Source organism: Mya arenaria, chromosome 1 (genome assembly GCF_026914265.1).
Source record: "Mya arenaria isolate MELC-2E11 chromosome 1, ASM2691426v1".
Classification (NCBI taxonomy): Eukaryota; Metazoa; Mollusca; class Bivalvia; order Myida; family Myidae; genus Mya; species Mya arenaria.
The window spans coordinates 42,072,025-42,089,919 of record NC_069122.1 but is presented as its reverse complement, the minus strand read 5'-3'; the positions used below and the strand labels follow the sequence as shown (position 1 = coordinate 42,089,919).

The window sequence follows — 17,895 nt, the reverse complement described above, 5'->3', positions numbered from 1 at the left end:
TCTTGTTTATTGCTTGTTTATTTCTTTCAGTTATCCTGTAATATGTGTGCGAGAATGCACCAACCAAATTGACAAACATAATGAAAATGTGAAAAAGTAAAGTTAAATATGTAAAGATACTGAACTGGTAACAAGTGGCGGATCCGTGGTTTAGTGGTAACACACTTGACTTTTAATCCAGGGGTCGCAGGTTCGATTCCCCGTCGCATCACTAAAAAATACTAATCGTCTTCCGAAAAGGACGTTAAATGGGGGTCCCGTGTGAAAGTGCTGTACACTGGTACACGTTATTGACCGAGGGTAGCTCTAACCAGGGTTGCAGTCTGCCTGTGCACTATGCTCCAAAAGCCTAAAATGACTAACACTCTTAATGGAACACTCACCGAATGGGCAAAGCCCGCGAGGGAGTATAAATATGCTTTAGTAACTGTTTGGAATTCATTGTTGTGTCTTGTTACAGGATCTTGTACAGGTTCGGTATTGTATTGAGTTTCTTTCATGTCATTAAGTTTTCGGTATTGTATTGAGTTTCTTTCATGTCATTAAGTTTTCCTGCATTTCGGTTTATCATTATGATAAATCTGTGTTTGGTATAGTAGTTTTATATCTTTCAATAAAATCATAAGAATAAAACAATTTATTACCTCATTAAGACATTCTTTAAGATGTTTAGAATATAACCAATGTATTCACTCAGCTAAATGAAATATAACGTCATAACGTCATCAAAACAAATGTGACGTCACCATTTGGCAAATTGTTTTTATATTCTACTGTTTATGTTGTGACGTTGCAGAATTTCATCTCAATATTTATTGTTTCAACGTTAAAAAATATGTAAATATGTAATTCGTTTTAAACTTTAATGTCATGGTTCTTTATCTATACAATGAATGCTGTTTGGTAAAAGGCATCGCTGTGTAGTGGTCGTCCCTCGGCGGTGCAGGTGTAGACAGGTTAGTGTATTCGTTATTTCTAACCGAAAGAAAATATACATGTATGAGAAAAAGAAATCTTCAGCATGTAATCTACAATATGATTCAACTCGCCATGTCCTATATATAAATATATATTACTGTTGTCCCGTCGTGATGCAGTAGCCTGACTCGGAGACATTTCTGTTCAAGTCCACAAGTAATGACAGAGGCAATTATAACTTTATTTTGCTGATGAAAAAATTATATTTTACTACAGTGATCCTCGTTGGCTAGACTGGTTCCCTGCTTACTAATATTCCATACAGTACCGATAACGATAGTGTTAGGGGAAGGAACTCCAGACTACCCGTTGGCTCGCTTAGCTTGAATTTATCGTTAGCTCGAACTGAATGTAAAGGACCGATTTATTCATACTGAAGGTAAGCCTTTCCGCTTGACTCGAATTCCTCGTTGCCTCGAACTGCATTGAAGGACCGATTTATTCATACTGAAGGTAAGCCTTCCCGCTTGACTCGAATTTTCCGAGGCTCGAAGTAAATTCGCCGGTCCTTCGAATTCGAGCCAACGGGGTTCGACTGTGTATTTCTTCTAACTCCCTTTAATAGAAGCGATATCAAAAGATATTTATCAAAGTTGACATAATTTTATACGATTTATGTTTTATATGCATAACTGTGATAAAAGTGTTTTTGTTTAGAGAGAGACGCCTTCTGGATACAGAAATATGCCTATAGGATATCATAATACAATGTTTACCATGTAACGACCTTTAAAACAAACCAGCAACAAACTTTAAATAACAACATCATTTATTAACGAACAGCTCTACAAAAGAAATTTCAAAGAAGTAATGCTAAAATTTAGATACCTAGAATAAATAATGTGAAAACATTCATAAAATATCTTCATTGATCCGGGTATTTTGAATGTCCGCATGATGAAATCCACCTTGAATATTGAACACACTGCATGCTCACATTTTAAATCCAACAGTTTTTTCAAACTAATTCCCTCAAAAGGTTGAAACGTTATGCTCATAGAATAACTAAACTAAATCCAATATTTCAGATATATTTAGAATCTTTAAGTTTACTCAAGCACAAAACATCCTTAAGAAAGTTCTCTCAAATCTTCTCGAATCTTGTTGATTCTAAAACTTCTATGCATTGAATGAATTCTAAGCAAATCCTGATTAATGCATTAAAATCACCAAAAAGGGAACAACAGTCTATTTATATGAATCTAGTTCACCTAACAATAAAACTAGTCAATTAAACAATGCAGCAATATATCTAATATGAATACAGTACACAAATAACAACAAGGGCAGGGATGGACAAACATTAGCCACAAAAGGTTATGAGGTGACGCATCCAACACTTCGCGCACAACCCAAGCACCGTTTGACGTTGTTTTTTTCCGAACACCTTTTAGGAGAGTAAATGTGTTGATCAAGATCAGATCACTAGAGGAAAAAAATATTGAAAGAGTTCAGGAAGCAATAGGGGCTCCTTAATATTTCGCTTAATTTATTTTATCTTTAGTATATTTTAACCGTTTGTTAATTTGCCTTTTTGATCAATTTAATCTGAAGGGATACTATTGTAACGAATGCATTTGTTTTGCAAACTAAGGTTATCACCAAATAATTTGCTGGAGAATTTAGGTTCTTTCAGTGGATGTTGATAATGGATAATCGCAGAATAAGGTAAGCGTAATTTACATCCTAGATTATAACGTAACTTTTACAAAACAAGTTAATTTACATATGTTGTCAAAGTAAAACTATTTCTTTTATGCAATGAGTGTCGTAATAGTTTCAATACAACAAATACAAACTATTAGAAAAGCAAATAACCGGCACCATGTATTTAGGGCATGCAGTTCAACAACTACAAGACACAAGTTTCTGTGTGAATTTTGACGAATTGTTTCGATGCTGATCTCTTTTTGCTCAAAATACATTGAGCAAGGGTTTGTATCATGAAAACATCACTGGTAAGAACTCATAGTGATAGAAATCAATAGCTGATAATTTAGAAGGAGATATGATTTGTTTTAAGGATATTCAATAATACTTGACTACTGAGATTTTCCCTGTAGTTTACATTATAATAGTTATATTAGATTTGTCTAACTAAATCTTCACTTTTTTTCAAAAAATCAAAATCAATATGATGCTTTGAGAATGCGAGCCCTAAGTTTTAATGGTTGAGTCCTTTGTCGGTTAACGTATGCAACTTGGACGTAGTTTTTTGAGTTTTGTATTATTTTTTTTATAATACATAGAAAGTGCTTTGAAGCAACATTCTTGATGCCAGATGTTTTGGAGTTTTTGTCACATATAGTCAAACTTAAGGTACAAACTTAACCAACAGACAACACATACTGTCACCACAGAAAGACACACACCCAGCAATTCTAAATACAATATTCGTACAAAGAAAGTCCCTATCGCGATAAGCAAGCACGCGAGTGATATGGAAATGTGTGAAATAGTTGAATGTCGTTGACACTAAACTCACTTTAGAGATATAGCACAAACAAATTCATTAACGTTGTACTTAAAGCATGTTGTGTTCCATGTTTAACTCGTTTCCAGCTATCAAGATATGTTTTGATTCTTGAAAAATACAAGTTTATTCTTTCCGCTTGATCTGAATATCTCAGAGCTTGTGATCTATAGTGTTGTTGACATTGTTTTGGCTATTGTACATACTCGCATTACGAATCAGGCATATTGCAAAGGTCTGCATGGGTAACAGGTTATACTAAAGACATACTACATACAGTCTGAGTTTTAAAGCAGTCTATGTTTGTAATTACGCCTGGTTATCCGAGGTATGGTCATTATCCGCTCAACTAGTTGTACTATCGAATCTAAAATAGTATTCTTGTTTTCCTGGTTAGCCGAAGTAACTATTATGTATTCTCTTTGCTAGTCGTACATTCTGATCTTAGATAATGTGCGTTTGTTTTCTTGGTTTTTGGAGGTATGGTCATTATCCGTTTTGCTAGTCGTACTATCGGATCTATAATAATGTGTGTTTGATTTCGTTATTATCCGAGGTACGATCATTATCTGCCATACTAGTCGTGTTACTCGGTTACAGAATGATTGAATCAAATATCCGAGTAGAACTTTTTTTAAAGTAGTCCATATTTATTCCTTCTACTGATAATCCGAAGTATGGCCATTGTCCGCCATGCTAGTCGTACTATCAGTTTTAGAACGGTGTGTGTTTGTTTTCCTGATTATCCAAGGTTTGGTAATATTCAACAATTATACTAGTTTTGATATCCCAATTAAATAATAATTAAATTAAATGCCAGACAAACTTTTGATTTTTAAAGTGGTCCAGTTTTGTTCCTTTTACTAGTTTGTTTGTGGTATGGTTATTCACCGCTATACTATATGTGTTATTCGATTCCAGAATAATTAAATGAAATGCCCGACCAACGTTTGTTTTACCTAACAATCCTTGATAAACATACTTAGTTTTTTATATATAGTATGTATGCACTGTGCTGTTTGTAGGGTTTTGTGCTGTTCTTTCATGTTTCTTGTTTGTGATTTTTTGATTTTGTGTTCTATGTCTTTGACGTTTAACCCAGTGCCATTAAACCTGCTAGTCGTGAAATTCGTTGCCTTCATGTTTAAATGAAATGCCCTAAATGTTTGTTTTTAAAGTTGTCAATGCTTTTTCTTCAACTGGTTATCCGAGGTAAGGCCATTATCCGACATGCTAATCGTGTTATCCTCTCCCAAAATTATTAAATAAAATGCTCGACGAACATGCGTTTCTTAAATAGTCCATTTGTGTTTCTTTTACTCGTTATGGTCATTAACCGCCCGGCTAGTCCTGGTATCCTGTTCCTTAATGATTAATTGAAATGCCCGTCCAACTTTTGTTTCTAAACTAGTCATTGTGTGTTACTTCTACTTGTTATACGAGGCATGGTCGTCCCCACTCTTAGTGTTAGTTGCCGATCTCGACCTGGTATTCGATGCGGACATGCCGGTATTTTGTACTTCGATTTCCACCTTTGAGTGAACGGCATGTATCTGAAACAATAATAAATGTTTTAATTTTCAGTTTGATAGCAGGCTATTTTGAAACAATCAACATGCTTAAACGAAACATGTGACATAGTCGACAGCCAGGTGTTATTGCTATACTTCACAAATTTATGGAATTGGTTATACAATTACGGGAAATAATTTACTAAAAACTTTATTATTCTTATGCTCATCTTAATAAGGCACTGACATTCGATTATAAAAGTTAACTCTATACAAATTCAACTCCATTTTTCAAACGTTCGTGAAGTGAATGGGATGGGATATTTATGGTCATCTTAATAAATGCCTGACAAATAGCTTTTGCTTATTTGTAGACAATAATACAACTTCACAAAATCCTTTCCATTAAGAATACAACGTGAAACATCAGATACCAATTTTAACGAATTAATAATTGAATGAATAATCAGTAATCTTCCTAACAAAAATATAATTCAATGGCTATGCTAATGTCAGCCGTTATCCAATGATATCGCTTACCTTTGGTAGAAACACCACGTGCAGTGTGACTGTAGTTCCAATGATATCGCTTACCTTTGGTAGCAACACCACGAGCGGTGTGACTGTAGTTCCAATGATATCGCTTACCTTTGGTAGAAACACCACGAGCTGTGTGACTGTAGTGCCAATGATATCGCTTACCTTTGGTAGAAACACCACGAGCTGTGTGACTGTAGTTCCAATGATATCGCTCACCTTTGGTAGAAACACCACGAGCTGTGTGACTGTAGTGCCAATGATATCGCTTACCTTTGGTAGAAACACCACGAGCTGTGTGACTGTAGTGCCAATGATGAGACATCCGGACGTGATCCCATAAAGCATGACAACCTCATTCTCCAGGAGAAGAGACAAGGTGAGGCCAACCGCGCTCAGGACGACCACGTTGTACAGACAGAGGCCAATCTGGTGAGAGTCGTTCAGGGCCTCGATCTTTACCTGAAATTTTACAAAATGTTAGAACCCGAATAACAAAGGTCCCGTGTTTGGAATGCCAAACTGCTAACGAATTAATATACACACCACAAATTGCTGAGCTTATGTTTTTCACTGAGTGAGCACCAACGCCATATTTCACAAGTGGTGGAGCCATGAGTAAAGTATTTACTTTTCGTGATCACGAGGTGTAATATGTGCGATCGAACACTGAAACTAACATATTTGTTTATGATAAGCCTAAGGGATATTAAATGGCATTTAATTGCAGGTTGTAAAAGAAATCGCGCCAAATTGTATGCGATAGTAACATCATTTAAGAAATGACGTCGTTGAAATTTGATCCCAGCCCTGTGCGTGCTGATGTTTGATTTAGACGTGAAAACTGTTTAGAACACTGAAATATCAATTTTGTGTCTCTGTTTACCCCTTTAAACCATCTGAAAGCGTATAATAGATATTGTTTCTCACATCCATTGTTGTTTAATACGAAATTTATTTAACTTGTATACTGCAATTGGTATAAATAAGACATGGCTCGTTTCCATTATTTAAGGGCCTTCCACAGTGCAAAAGTGGGTAGGGAAGGGAAACAATGAAACGTTTTAAAAAGTCATGTTTTATTTAGTTTTGAGGGACGATCTTTTTAAGGAGTAAAACATACAATCTTGGTGACATGTTTTGGGGTAGCAAGGTGTTGAACAAATTTACAAAAGAATTTTATTAACAGATTTGGGATAAAAAAAACCCATTTACATTCTTTCGGAAAAGTCTGTCGACATTATTACTTTGTTTTTGTGTCAAAATGCCCCAGACTACCTAATCAAAGCTGTCTTGAGAGTTCTTGATGATATCGTTTCAAATAAAAAAGTAATTCAAAAACATAATGGAAAATAGTGGATGTTTTTAAACATTTTAAATTTTGGTCCTTCGATCGACGTTTGCATTGTGGCCGACCCTTAATGACTCGTTTAATTAATAAATATCACCTTGAATGACGACTCATGTTATATTTTCTAATTATGAAATTTATATCTCATGACACTTTTTTGCCAAAAAAAGAAGTTTTTACTTATTTTTTTAAATAAAGGTTTGATATATATATGACGCTTAATTGTTAGGGCAAAATCACGTCATTTTCAAAAATACGTAAAATATGTTATACACCAGAGAGAAGACACATTTCGAAATAAAACATATACTGAACTGGACTAGACCAAAGAAATAATGTCGTGTAATAATGTGCCCTCGGCACATCATCTCAATATGGTGATTATTTGTTGCAAGTTGTAAAATCCTTCAAGCGGTTCAAGAGATATAGAGCGAACACACAATATAGTCATATGCTGGTTGTAACATGCGCTCTTCACGTAGTCGAAATATGGGGAAATATTTCAAGCGGTTCAAGAGATCTAGAGCGGACACAATTGGTGGTGGAAAGACGGAAGGACAGACGCCCCCCCCCCCCCAGATAATTAGAACAAAAACAATATGTCTCCCCGCTTTTTTTTTCTTCTTTTTTTTTTTTTGGGGGGGGGGGTGGGGGTGGGGGGCATTAGGTGTAAAAAAAGAACTCTCGCTGCGGTATACACCTGAAACAAATATATATGTATTACCAAGATCCGGTTAACTTGCAAGAGGTGGGTTTGTTATTGAAAGTATTTCAATTAAAAACACCATCATTTGTAGTTTGTTTTTAAAAGTATTTCTATTCGATGTCAGTTATATGTAAAATATTAGTTTAACAATTAATTTCAACAATTATAACCTTTCCATTTACATACACCGAGCTGGTTTATAAAAAATGACTATCATAAGAAATTGTTTGCGTCCCAAACCATCTCTGCAATACAAAGCTGATATGCTAGCCCGGTCGAAACTTTGCCTGCTCATATCTCCGCCGACGGCAGTCCGATCGGGCCAAACGAGGTACCGTTTGAAATAGCCGTCACGTTTGCGTGTCCAACCCGGGGAGCCCGGCCTTGGAACGTGGTCTAAGTTCCGGCCGGCCGGGCTTCTTTAAGTAAATACCGCTGTCAACCCCGAGAAATTATACTCCGTCTTTAAACTGTCTTGTACCAGCTGAGGAACCGGGGAACTTATTTTATTCTATGTAGCTACAAACTGTGTGACCTATACGAACCAATTTTAAATCACTTTTAATTATCCTAATAGCTTTTCTTTTCAAAAAGCTAATTCCTTTAACGTACAACTCGTGCAAAGCTTTAAAGATACAATAATTTCTCCCATTGAACACAAATACTAATAAATCAATTAATGCCCCATACTGGCAAAGCCTACATTCCCTTTTCTTATACCTTTTTTAAGTAATTGATATAACTCAGTTATATCAAAATAACTGTTTCAGACCTGGATTTATTAATTATAGTTCATGACACATATAATACAGATACTCATTGGCGCAGAGCATGTTCTTTGTTTGCTGTTATGTTCTAAGATGTTGCATCCTCGACACCCGACTCATACATATTTTCTTAAATGGCATATCATTTACTCCTAACCTATTTGTACGTTCTATAAAAATGCTTCCCGGATACCCGACTTGTATACATGGTCTTAAATGGCACCTCCTTGACACCGGACTTATACGTATGGTCTAAGATGGCACCTCCTTGACACCCGACTAATAAAATGGACTAAGATGGCACCTCCTTGACACCAGACTAATACATATGGTCTAAGATGGCACCTCCTTGACATCCGACTAATACGTATGGTCTAAGATGGCAACTCCTTGACACCCGACTAATACATATGGACTAAGATGGCACCTTCTTGACACCCGACTAATACATATGGTCTAAGATGGCACCTCCTTGACACCCGACTAATACATATGGACTAAGATGGCACCTCCTTGACACCCGACTAATACATATGGTCTAAGATGGCCCCTCCTTGACATCCGACTAATACGTATAGTTTAAGATGGCAACTCCTTGACACCCGACTAATACGTAGGGTCTAAGATGGCACCTTCTTGACACCCGACTAATACATATGGACTAAAATGGCACCTCCTTGACACCCGACTAATACATATGGTCTAAGATGGCACCTCCTTGACATCCGACTAATACGTATGGACTAAGATGGCAACTCCTTGACACCCGACTAATACGTATGGTCTAAGATGGCACCTCCTTGACACCCGACTAATACGTATGGACTAAGATGGCACCTCCTTGACACCCGACTAATACGTATGGTCTAAGATGGCAACTCCTTGACACCCGACTAATACATATGGTCTAAGATGGCACTTCCTTGACACCCGACTAGTACATATGGACTAAGATGGTACCTCCTTGACACCCGACTAGCACCTCCTTGACACCCGACTAATACATATGGACTAAGATGGCACCTCCTTGACACCCGACTAATACATATGGACTAAGATGGCACCTTCTTGACACCAGACTAATACGTATGGTCTAAGATGACACATCCTTGACACATGACTAATACGTATGGACTAAGATGGCACCTTCTTGACACCCGACTAATACGTATGGTCTAAGATGACACCTCCTTGACACCTGACTAATACGTATGGACTAAGATGGCACCTTCTTGACACCCGACTAATACGTATGGTCTAAGATGACACCTCCTTGACACCCGACTAATACGTATGGTCTAAGATGGCACCTCCTTGACACCTGACTAATACGTATGGTCTAAGATGGCACCTCCTTGACACCTGACTAATACGTATGGTCTAAGATGGCACCTCCTTGACACCTGACTAATACGTATGGTCTAAGATGGCACCTCCTTGACACCCGACTAATACGTATGGTCTAAGATGGCACCTCCTTGACACCCGACTAATACATATGGACTAAGATGGCACCTTCTTGACACCCGACTAATACGTATGGTCTAAGATGACACCTCCTTGACACCCGACTAATACGTATGGACTAAGATGACACCTCCTTGACACCTGACTAATACGTATGGTCTAAGATGGCACCTCCTTGACACCCAACTAATACGTATGGACTAAGATGACACCTCCTTGACACCTGACTAATACGTATGGTCTAAGATGGCACCTCCTTGACACCCAACTAATACGTATGGTCTAAGATGACACCTCCTAGACACCTGACTAATACGTATGGACTAAGATGACACCTCCTTGACACCCAACTAATACGTATGGACTAAGATGACACCTCCTTGACACCCAACTAATACGTATGGACTAAGATGGCACCTCCTTGACACCAGACTAATACGTATGGTCTAAGATGGCACTTCCTTGACACCCGACTAATACATATGGACTAAGATGGCACCTCCTTGACACCCGACTAATACATATGGTCTAAGATGGCACCTGGTCTAAGATGGCACCTTCTTGACATCCGACTAATACGTATGGACTAAGATGGCAACTCCTTGACACCCGACTAATACATATGGACTAAGATGGCACCTTCTTGACACCCGACTAATATGTATGGTCTAAGATGACACCTCCTTGACACCCGACTAATACGTATGGACTAAGATGGCACCTTCTTGACACCCGACTAATACGTATGGTCTAAGATGGCACCTCCTTGACACCCGACTAGCACCTCCTTGACACCCAACTAATACATATGGACTAAGATGGCACCTCCTTGACGTCCGACTAATACGTATGGTCTAAGATGGCAATTCCTTGACACCCAACTAATACATATGGTCTAAGATGGCACCTCCTTGACACCCGACTAATACGTATGGACTAAGATGGCACCTCCTTGACACCCAACTAAGACATATGGTCTAAGATGGCACCTCCTTGACACCCGACTAATACGTATGGTCTAAGATGGCACCTCTTTGACACCCGACTAGCACCTCCTTGACACCCAACTAATACATATGGTCTAAGATGGCACCTCCTTGACACCCGACGAATACGTATGGTCTAAGATGGCAACTCCTTGACACCCAACTAATACATATGGTCTAAGATGGCACCTCCTTGACACCCGACTAATACATATGGTCTAAGATGGCACCTCATTGACACCCGACTAATACATATGGTCTAAGATGGCACCTCCCTAACACCGAACTTACGTATGGTCTTAGTTGGCGTCCCCTTGACACCGGGCACATACGTATGGTCTTAATTGGCGTCTCCTTGACACCGGGCACATACGTATGGTCTTAAATGGCGCCTGATTTAACCTCGACTCATAAGTGAGGACTAACATTGTGTCTCCTTAACATCCAGCTCAAGTTTATGGTCGGAAAATGCGCCTTAATGATACCCGACTCATGTAAACAGGGTGTTTAATTATAGCTGTCCCCTATAGAAACTACGTTTATGACGTATGGTTTCAAGATGGCATCATCCAGAGAACAGTCTAAAAAATTAAAATATTATTTAATAAAAGGAAATCACCAATAACAGTTATCAGAACCTCGAAAATAAGTGTTCAGATTTAGTGAAATTGAACAAGAAACAGATAGTCCAAAATATTGAAAGGTTTGAAGATACAGGGTCGGAAGACGACAGACCGGCTGCCTAACAACCTTTGACGTCTACGATCCGTGCTAAAATAAGGTGTGCATGGAACAGATGAAGACTATGCAATGTTAAACCTGACAGGTCGGTTATTCGGTTGGTAATTGACATAAGCATCTCTACAAGTCCTAGCAGTGTTTTATAATGTTTATAAATTGTAAGAATGCTTTAAAGCACACACCATACACTGTTTCCATGACATTCATCATTTGAAACGTAAGGGCATTACAAGCAGACAGTCATTTGCAAAATGAATGATTGCAAAAAGCCACATTGTTGAAAATGTATGGCTTTTAGACGAAGCCCATTTTAATGCCCAGGAAAACAAGATGATATTGTAAAACTAAAAACACAAACTATTACACTGAGAAATCCTTGCACGTTGAAATAGTTGCAGTCTGGGTAGCCGGGAATAATAGGGTCTTTCTATTTGAGAATGATGATAACAATGCAGACACCATTTACAAATGTCGTTACATGAGTGATTTGAAGGATATTATTTGCAAAGGAGCATTGCGAAGGCAATCTAAACTAATTTATTGAAATCATTTAATTGCAGACAAATTGTGAATGGCGATCCCACTTTCCCGATATGATCTCACTTGAGAGTGTTTCCTTTGCTGATATATTAGAAACAAGGTATACATACCAGAAACTATCTTCGAATATAAACTAAAAGCTTTTATCAAAAAATAATTGTGTATCATTTGTAGTACTGGTGACATAAGCAAGTTTCAACGAAGACTTGCCATCGTAATTGCAGAATATGGACGTCATGTATAGCATATCTAGTAAACTGACTTATTAACAAATAATAATGTAACGGACGTTGTAATGGTAAATTATATGAAATACACATAACACAAAACTGGTTTATTTCTGATATAAGGGTAGAAAAACTGATTTGTACTGTGTTTGGCTGTATTAAAGATACTAGTGCTACATTACAAATAGGGTCAGAAATTATGAAACGCACATTTATGGTTTAGCGCCCACCTCACATGATTTTTTCTTTGTTTTAAGAATCGGCCCTACCTATCAACTCTCAGAAAGTGTTTGGGTCATGCTTTAAACGTGAGAAGGCATTGTAAAAGAAGACCTTACGTGTCGTGTTTCCCAGGCAAGGAATGCTCCAAACGACAGAAGTGCGCCCTCTATAATGTAGACGGACCAGCCGAAGTACGCCGAATTATCAGACCTGCACATGCGCACAAACGGTCGAATTTCGGCGTCGTTTTCATCCATATGTATCTGAAACAAAAATAAAATCAGTTCTCATGTCTGTATCTTGACGCTGGGTATATGAAGCTAATTAATCAGTACTTCGCTTATGCTGAAGATGTCTTTGTTGTTTATGTTGTTAGTTAGTTTTTTTATATGTTGTGCTAACTAAATATTATAATGAGCATGTCCCTGTTGTTTTAATTTCAATATATGTCATAATAATTACAATATTAGAGATTGCAAAGTATTACACGACGGTCACCTCTTTTTCCAGGTACTGCACAACTACTGAATGAGGCCCAACTGCCTCCCATGCAATAAGGACGCCGGTAATCACAGCAACTAGGATACCGATTATTGCAAGAAGTTGGTAGTCTTTAATTGTCTGGAAATGTTTTGAACAAGTGTTGAGTAAATGTGTTTTTATAAGCATGGTTTAGGGGTAATTTAGCAAGTAAGAGTGAACTAAGTCGAAATTGAATAATAGATGCGGATAAAAATGTGGTTTAATAATGTTGACACCTGAGTCAGATGGAAACGAAAGTGGTCAGAGTGTTTCTTGTTAAAAGTAGATTTTGTCAAATTCTTAACAATTGAAAGGAAGGTATAACGAGTCTTTAAAAATAAGAAGCTGTTTATGCTTTTTGAGTAGTTGCAATACAATACCATTTAGATGATGATTAAAACTCTTACCATTCTAAGAAGTTTCTTGTTGGTGAAGATTCTGTAGACTCGCCATGTTTTAGAGAATAACGCACCAAATGTCACTGTAAACCCGATACAGAAGAGGCAGACGCGAGCCTAAACAAGTAGAAAAGGATAAACTTACAGTACCAAACATTAACAAAGTTAAAGAAATTAAACACTATAATAAAGTCCCGTCAATTCCAACATCAACTTATTCGTGGATGTGTAGTAGTTCCTACGTTTGTGTCTCTCATTATGAGTCGTTTTGACTTTACCTTGTACATTTTAACTGCATTTACTTTTTTGTTTATTGGTTTATCCCAATAGTTATTAGTGCATAATTGTGACTTAGTTGTTTGAATTGTTTTACAAATATACACAGTAAATTTCAATATTATATATTAAAATTTCATTTTACATGTGGTTAAATCAAAATGATATTTGAAAATTAAAATAACACTTATCCATGGATGCTTTAAAAAGAACTACAGTGCTGCTTTAGACAAGAATTAAATACCCACGGAGCAATGCAAGTTTATAAATAAAATGGCAAACAAAGCTTAAATAGAAATTGCAACAATTCCATACGAATGACATTTTGTGATCACATATTTTCAGAGGCGGTATGTGACATTTCATTGACAATGCTTTAAGTGGAACAGAATCAATCATCCTTCGCACTACCCTACGTGGTGTTCTGGACAAGAAGTACATTAAAAAATAAACATAAAAGTACCGTAACTCTGCATAAAGCCACATTGCCTAAACATAGCTAAACCGTATTTTCTGTAGATTCGATGTGAACGGTATCGGTTTGATTGGGACTGTTCATTATTAAATAATATGTGTAACGATGTAAACGATCTATTCATATTTTACATTTACAATAATCATAAGAACCAGCAGAATTTTTAAAAAGTAATACAAGTGCGCCGCATAGAGAGCGCAAATTCTTGTACGTTGTGTTTCTTAGTTGAACGTGAGGCAAAGCCGAATGCTTAAATTATTATCTCCAGAAATATGGTCCTCCCTAGAAATATAAAATGGTCACATGCATCGCATGTACCAAGGTTTGAATGAAAATATTGAATTGGTTTTAAGTAATGTGCAAGAATAATGTGTTTGCATTGTTTTTCTCAGACAAACTAAAACGGACCACAACATCACCTTGCAAACAGATCCATGCGTCGTTTCTGTCGGTTTCAGAAACACAGTTGAGTAGCACATCATACATCCAAACAGTAACATGTTGTTAATGTTCGGGGAGGACATCTTCACTGTTCTAGAAAAAAAGAGTGAACGAAATGTCGACTACTGGTTGACAGGTAAGATTTACTTGAATTAATCATATAAAATGATACTAAAACAATTATGAATATACGGTCTTTTAATGTTTTAACACGCATGATCGTCAGAAGATACAAATAAATATTACACTTTTTCAATGTACAATTCACATACTACAAAACTTTTTGGAATTGCTCTTTAAAATGGTTATGTACTTATAAACTTACACATCTCAAAGAACGATATCATGATTTTTTCCCATACATAAAAATACATATTTTTAAATACACCCAAAATGCCCACATATGTTTATAAAATTACATACTGACGTTGATCATAATGTAAAGAAATAAACTAGCTGGCGTGTGTTTGTACTTGACACTAGACATCATGGAATTCTATGACTTAAACTCTTGTTCATTGTCCATTCTAGAGCAAAGGAAATAGTGTTACACCTGTTTTTTATGAATACGTGTTTTACACTGTGGGTCTCTCGTGAAGGGACTGTTTGGCATTTATCGGTGTTTATCTAAACAGGATCTTTGTTTAATTTTGGACTATGGTGCCTACCCCTGAGGTTTCAATTAACACATTTGTATCCTTGCGTATTTTCAAGACATAGTGTATTGTTTTAAAATACTTGTTGTTCCTGAACACAATGTTGAACCCAAACAAGGAGAGAGCCAGGATGATCCCACAGGCTGCCAAGGTGCACAAGGTTATGTACATTACTGGAGGGATGGTGATCTCTCGGTAGGTCACGTATGTCGAGTCACGTGGTATTTTGTTGTCTGAAAGGAACAAGTGTACACTCTTTTTAAAGGGCCGTCTTGTTAATACAAATGAGTAAAGGGGTTCGTTATAAGCTTTTCTCCTCATTCCTATACTTTTATATGTACTGTTATATAAATATTACAAAATAAATATTGCGCTGTTTAAACCAAATGAGTAATTACAAAGACAGTTATCTACAGCCATGACGTAAGAATGATTTTAAACTGAAAAAGTTACACGCATCCGCATGTGGGCGATATAATTGTTTAACATGTAGTAAATGACATCAAACAAGCCAATCAAAACGAAGTATTTTTGGCCTACGTGGCCAAATATATTTAAAATGTAATTTGGTAATGACGTCAAACCTAATGCTCTCTTTAAGATATTCAGTGTACAAATCAACTTGCCATCTCATCAAGCGATTAGCAATAATGTTACATTTGGATGCCCCTTAGTCAATTGATATTATTTTAACAGGAATTTCTCGCTTAGTACTTCTATGTAAATTGACCGTTCTAATAATAACAATTATTTGTAACATTTTAGTATGACATTTACATAAACCTTTTCAAAGCATTAACAATTTAAAATGACACAAAATAATCTGGGATTAATAGGCATCCCAAATCAACATACTTGTAAATAGAAAACCTTACGTTAATTTCAACGATAATATATGGGTCGGTTATAGCTCATGTAACTATAAGAAGTTAAATGAATTTATTACCGCGGTCGCTATCATTCCCTTGGAATGAATTCGTTTATTGTTTAATGCATGAACTACATCCATTTTATGCTCATTATTCCAACAGAAATGTTATACGGTGAGTAGAAATGCTATAACTAAGTTTTGAAAGTGTTAGTAGGACACGCACTTTTTCAACAAATCTTTTTATTTCACATTAATTATATTTTCATACCTAGGTTTAACAATAATTATTTACAATAAAAACATTTTCACTTTCCAGATATGCAAAGACTGAGCGCATAACAGAAGGATGCCTCTGGCAATAATACGTGAAACGTAGAGAGTCAATTGATGTATGTTCAAAGCATAACAATCAAAACAGACTTGAAAAAGAATCTTTGAAGCTTATGTTATGTTCTGTCAGTAGTTCAAACTGCTTGTACTGGTGAAAGAAATGTTAGTATTTGTTGACTATTGTACTGGTAATAATGTGGTGGATAGGTTCAACAATGACATGCCTTTCCATTTCAGCACTCCGTCAAACCAGTTACTTTGCTTGTCAATGGTATTCCGTGTCACATAGCCGACTGTCACTCTTTGGCCTCCTGAAATAGATGGTCGAAGGATTTTTTTTCATTAAGACAAAGGTAATTGATCAAACGACGATGCATTGTATTATAAGTAGGAACAGTTATTCAAATATAATTGTAAATATAAAGCGTTTTACTCTTTGCAGTGACTGTTCAAAATATTAAATTTTCGTAAATTAAGCATACGCAAACATTTGTTTTTATTTTGAATCCAGACGTTGTTTTTTTTAATTGAATCGGATGACCTAAAACTGAAACAGCAAGATATACAAAGAAGAAGTTATTTTCATGAATGTCTGGTCTGTTTATGGTGTTTGTATTTGTGTATGTGGTGTTTGTATTTGTGTATGTGGTGTTTATATGTTTGTGTCCCTAGTTCATTGTCGTTTGGGCCCTTGCATTATGGGTAATATAGATGCTTTCACTGGTCTATCGGCCAAAATGTGAAATGTTTTCCCCGAGGCGTGATACAAACTCCTTTGGAAAGGGCATTTGGTAATTTTAGCTAAAAACTTTTGATAAGTATACGAGTGTTTTGATTGAACTGTAAACTAAGTTGGTCAATTGATTTAATGGAATCCCTGAGGCATGTCTTAGGACAAGGATAATACTTATATTTAATACGGTACACGTTGAAGCGAAAATCAACATAATTACTAAGTACCTTGTATGCGTTGTACCACCATACTCTTGTCAGGATCAGCGCCTCCTTCTGCGAATGAGAGGCGGCCAGATATTCCGACGAGTGACGAGTCGGCCATACAGTTGAATATGATTTCGTTAATGTCGCCGTCGGCGTATGTAAACTCGCCGAGCGTTTTCTCGTAGCCTGTTGAAAAATATGAATGATACACCATGACAATGATCATTCACAGAGACTTATTTGAGCACAATGTTTTGTTTCAATTGTGCAATGTAATTACAGTCAAATGCATGGATTAGCCAAGTACAAGCTCACTCTGCGAATTTATTGCAAACAGAAACCTTTAACTAAAACATTAGCCAAACAAAAAGTTTATAAATTGTGAAACAGTTCTTTGTAATGGTAAGACATGAAGTAAACTCTAAATGATTAAGAATGGGCGGAGTGAGCGTAGCCCTTCCTTATTATTTAGATTTTAACT

General features: G+C 36.7%; 1 protein-coding gene across 1 annotated transcript; it reads right to left on the bottom strand.

The window, feature by feature from the left end:
- Nucleotides 1-4,878: 4,878 nt before the first annotated feature.
- LOC128227205 (gamma-aminobutyric acid type B receptor subunit 2-like) lies at nt 4,879-17,532 on the bottom strand. The gene is made up of 9 exons (XM_052937510.1): nt 17,436-17,532; nt 16,700-16,786; nt 15,357-15,507; nt 14,597-14,711; nt 13,436-13,543; nt 13,005-13,127; nt 12,623-12,769; nt 5,773-5,961; nt 4,879-5,004 (listed from the first exon to the last, which is right to left on the bottom strand). The coding sequence occupies exons 1-9, from the start codon at nt 17,530-17,532 to the stop codon at nt 4,879-4,881; spliced, it is 1,143 nt and encodes a 380-aa protein (XP_052793470.1).
- Between the last annotated feature and the right edge of the window lie 363 nt (nt 17,533-17,895).

Bases quoted from the DNA above. Each gene is read 5' to 3' on its own strand.
- LOC128227205 (XM_052937510.1), bottom strand. From the start codon at position 17,532: ATGGCCGACTCGTCACTCGTCGGAATATCTGGCCGCCTCTCATTCGCA. The intron at 15,508-16,699 runs GCATGTCATTGT...TGTTCCTTTCAG, and splicing joins CGGAGTGCTGAAATGGAAAG to ACAACAAAATACCACGTGAC. The intron at 14,712-15,356 runs GTATTTTAAAAC...CTTTTTTTCTAG, and splicing joins ATTGTGTTCAGGAACAACAA to AACAGTGAAGATGTCCTCCC.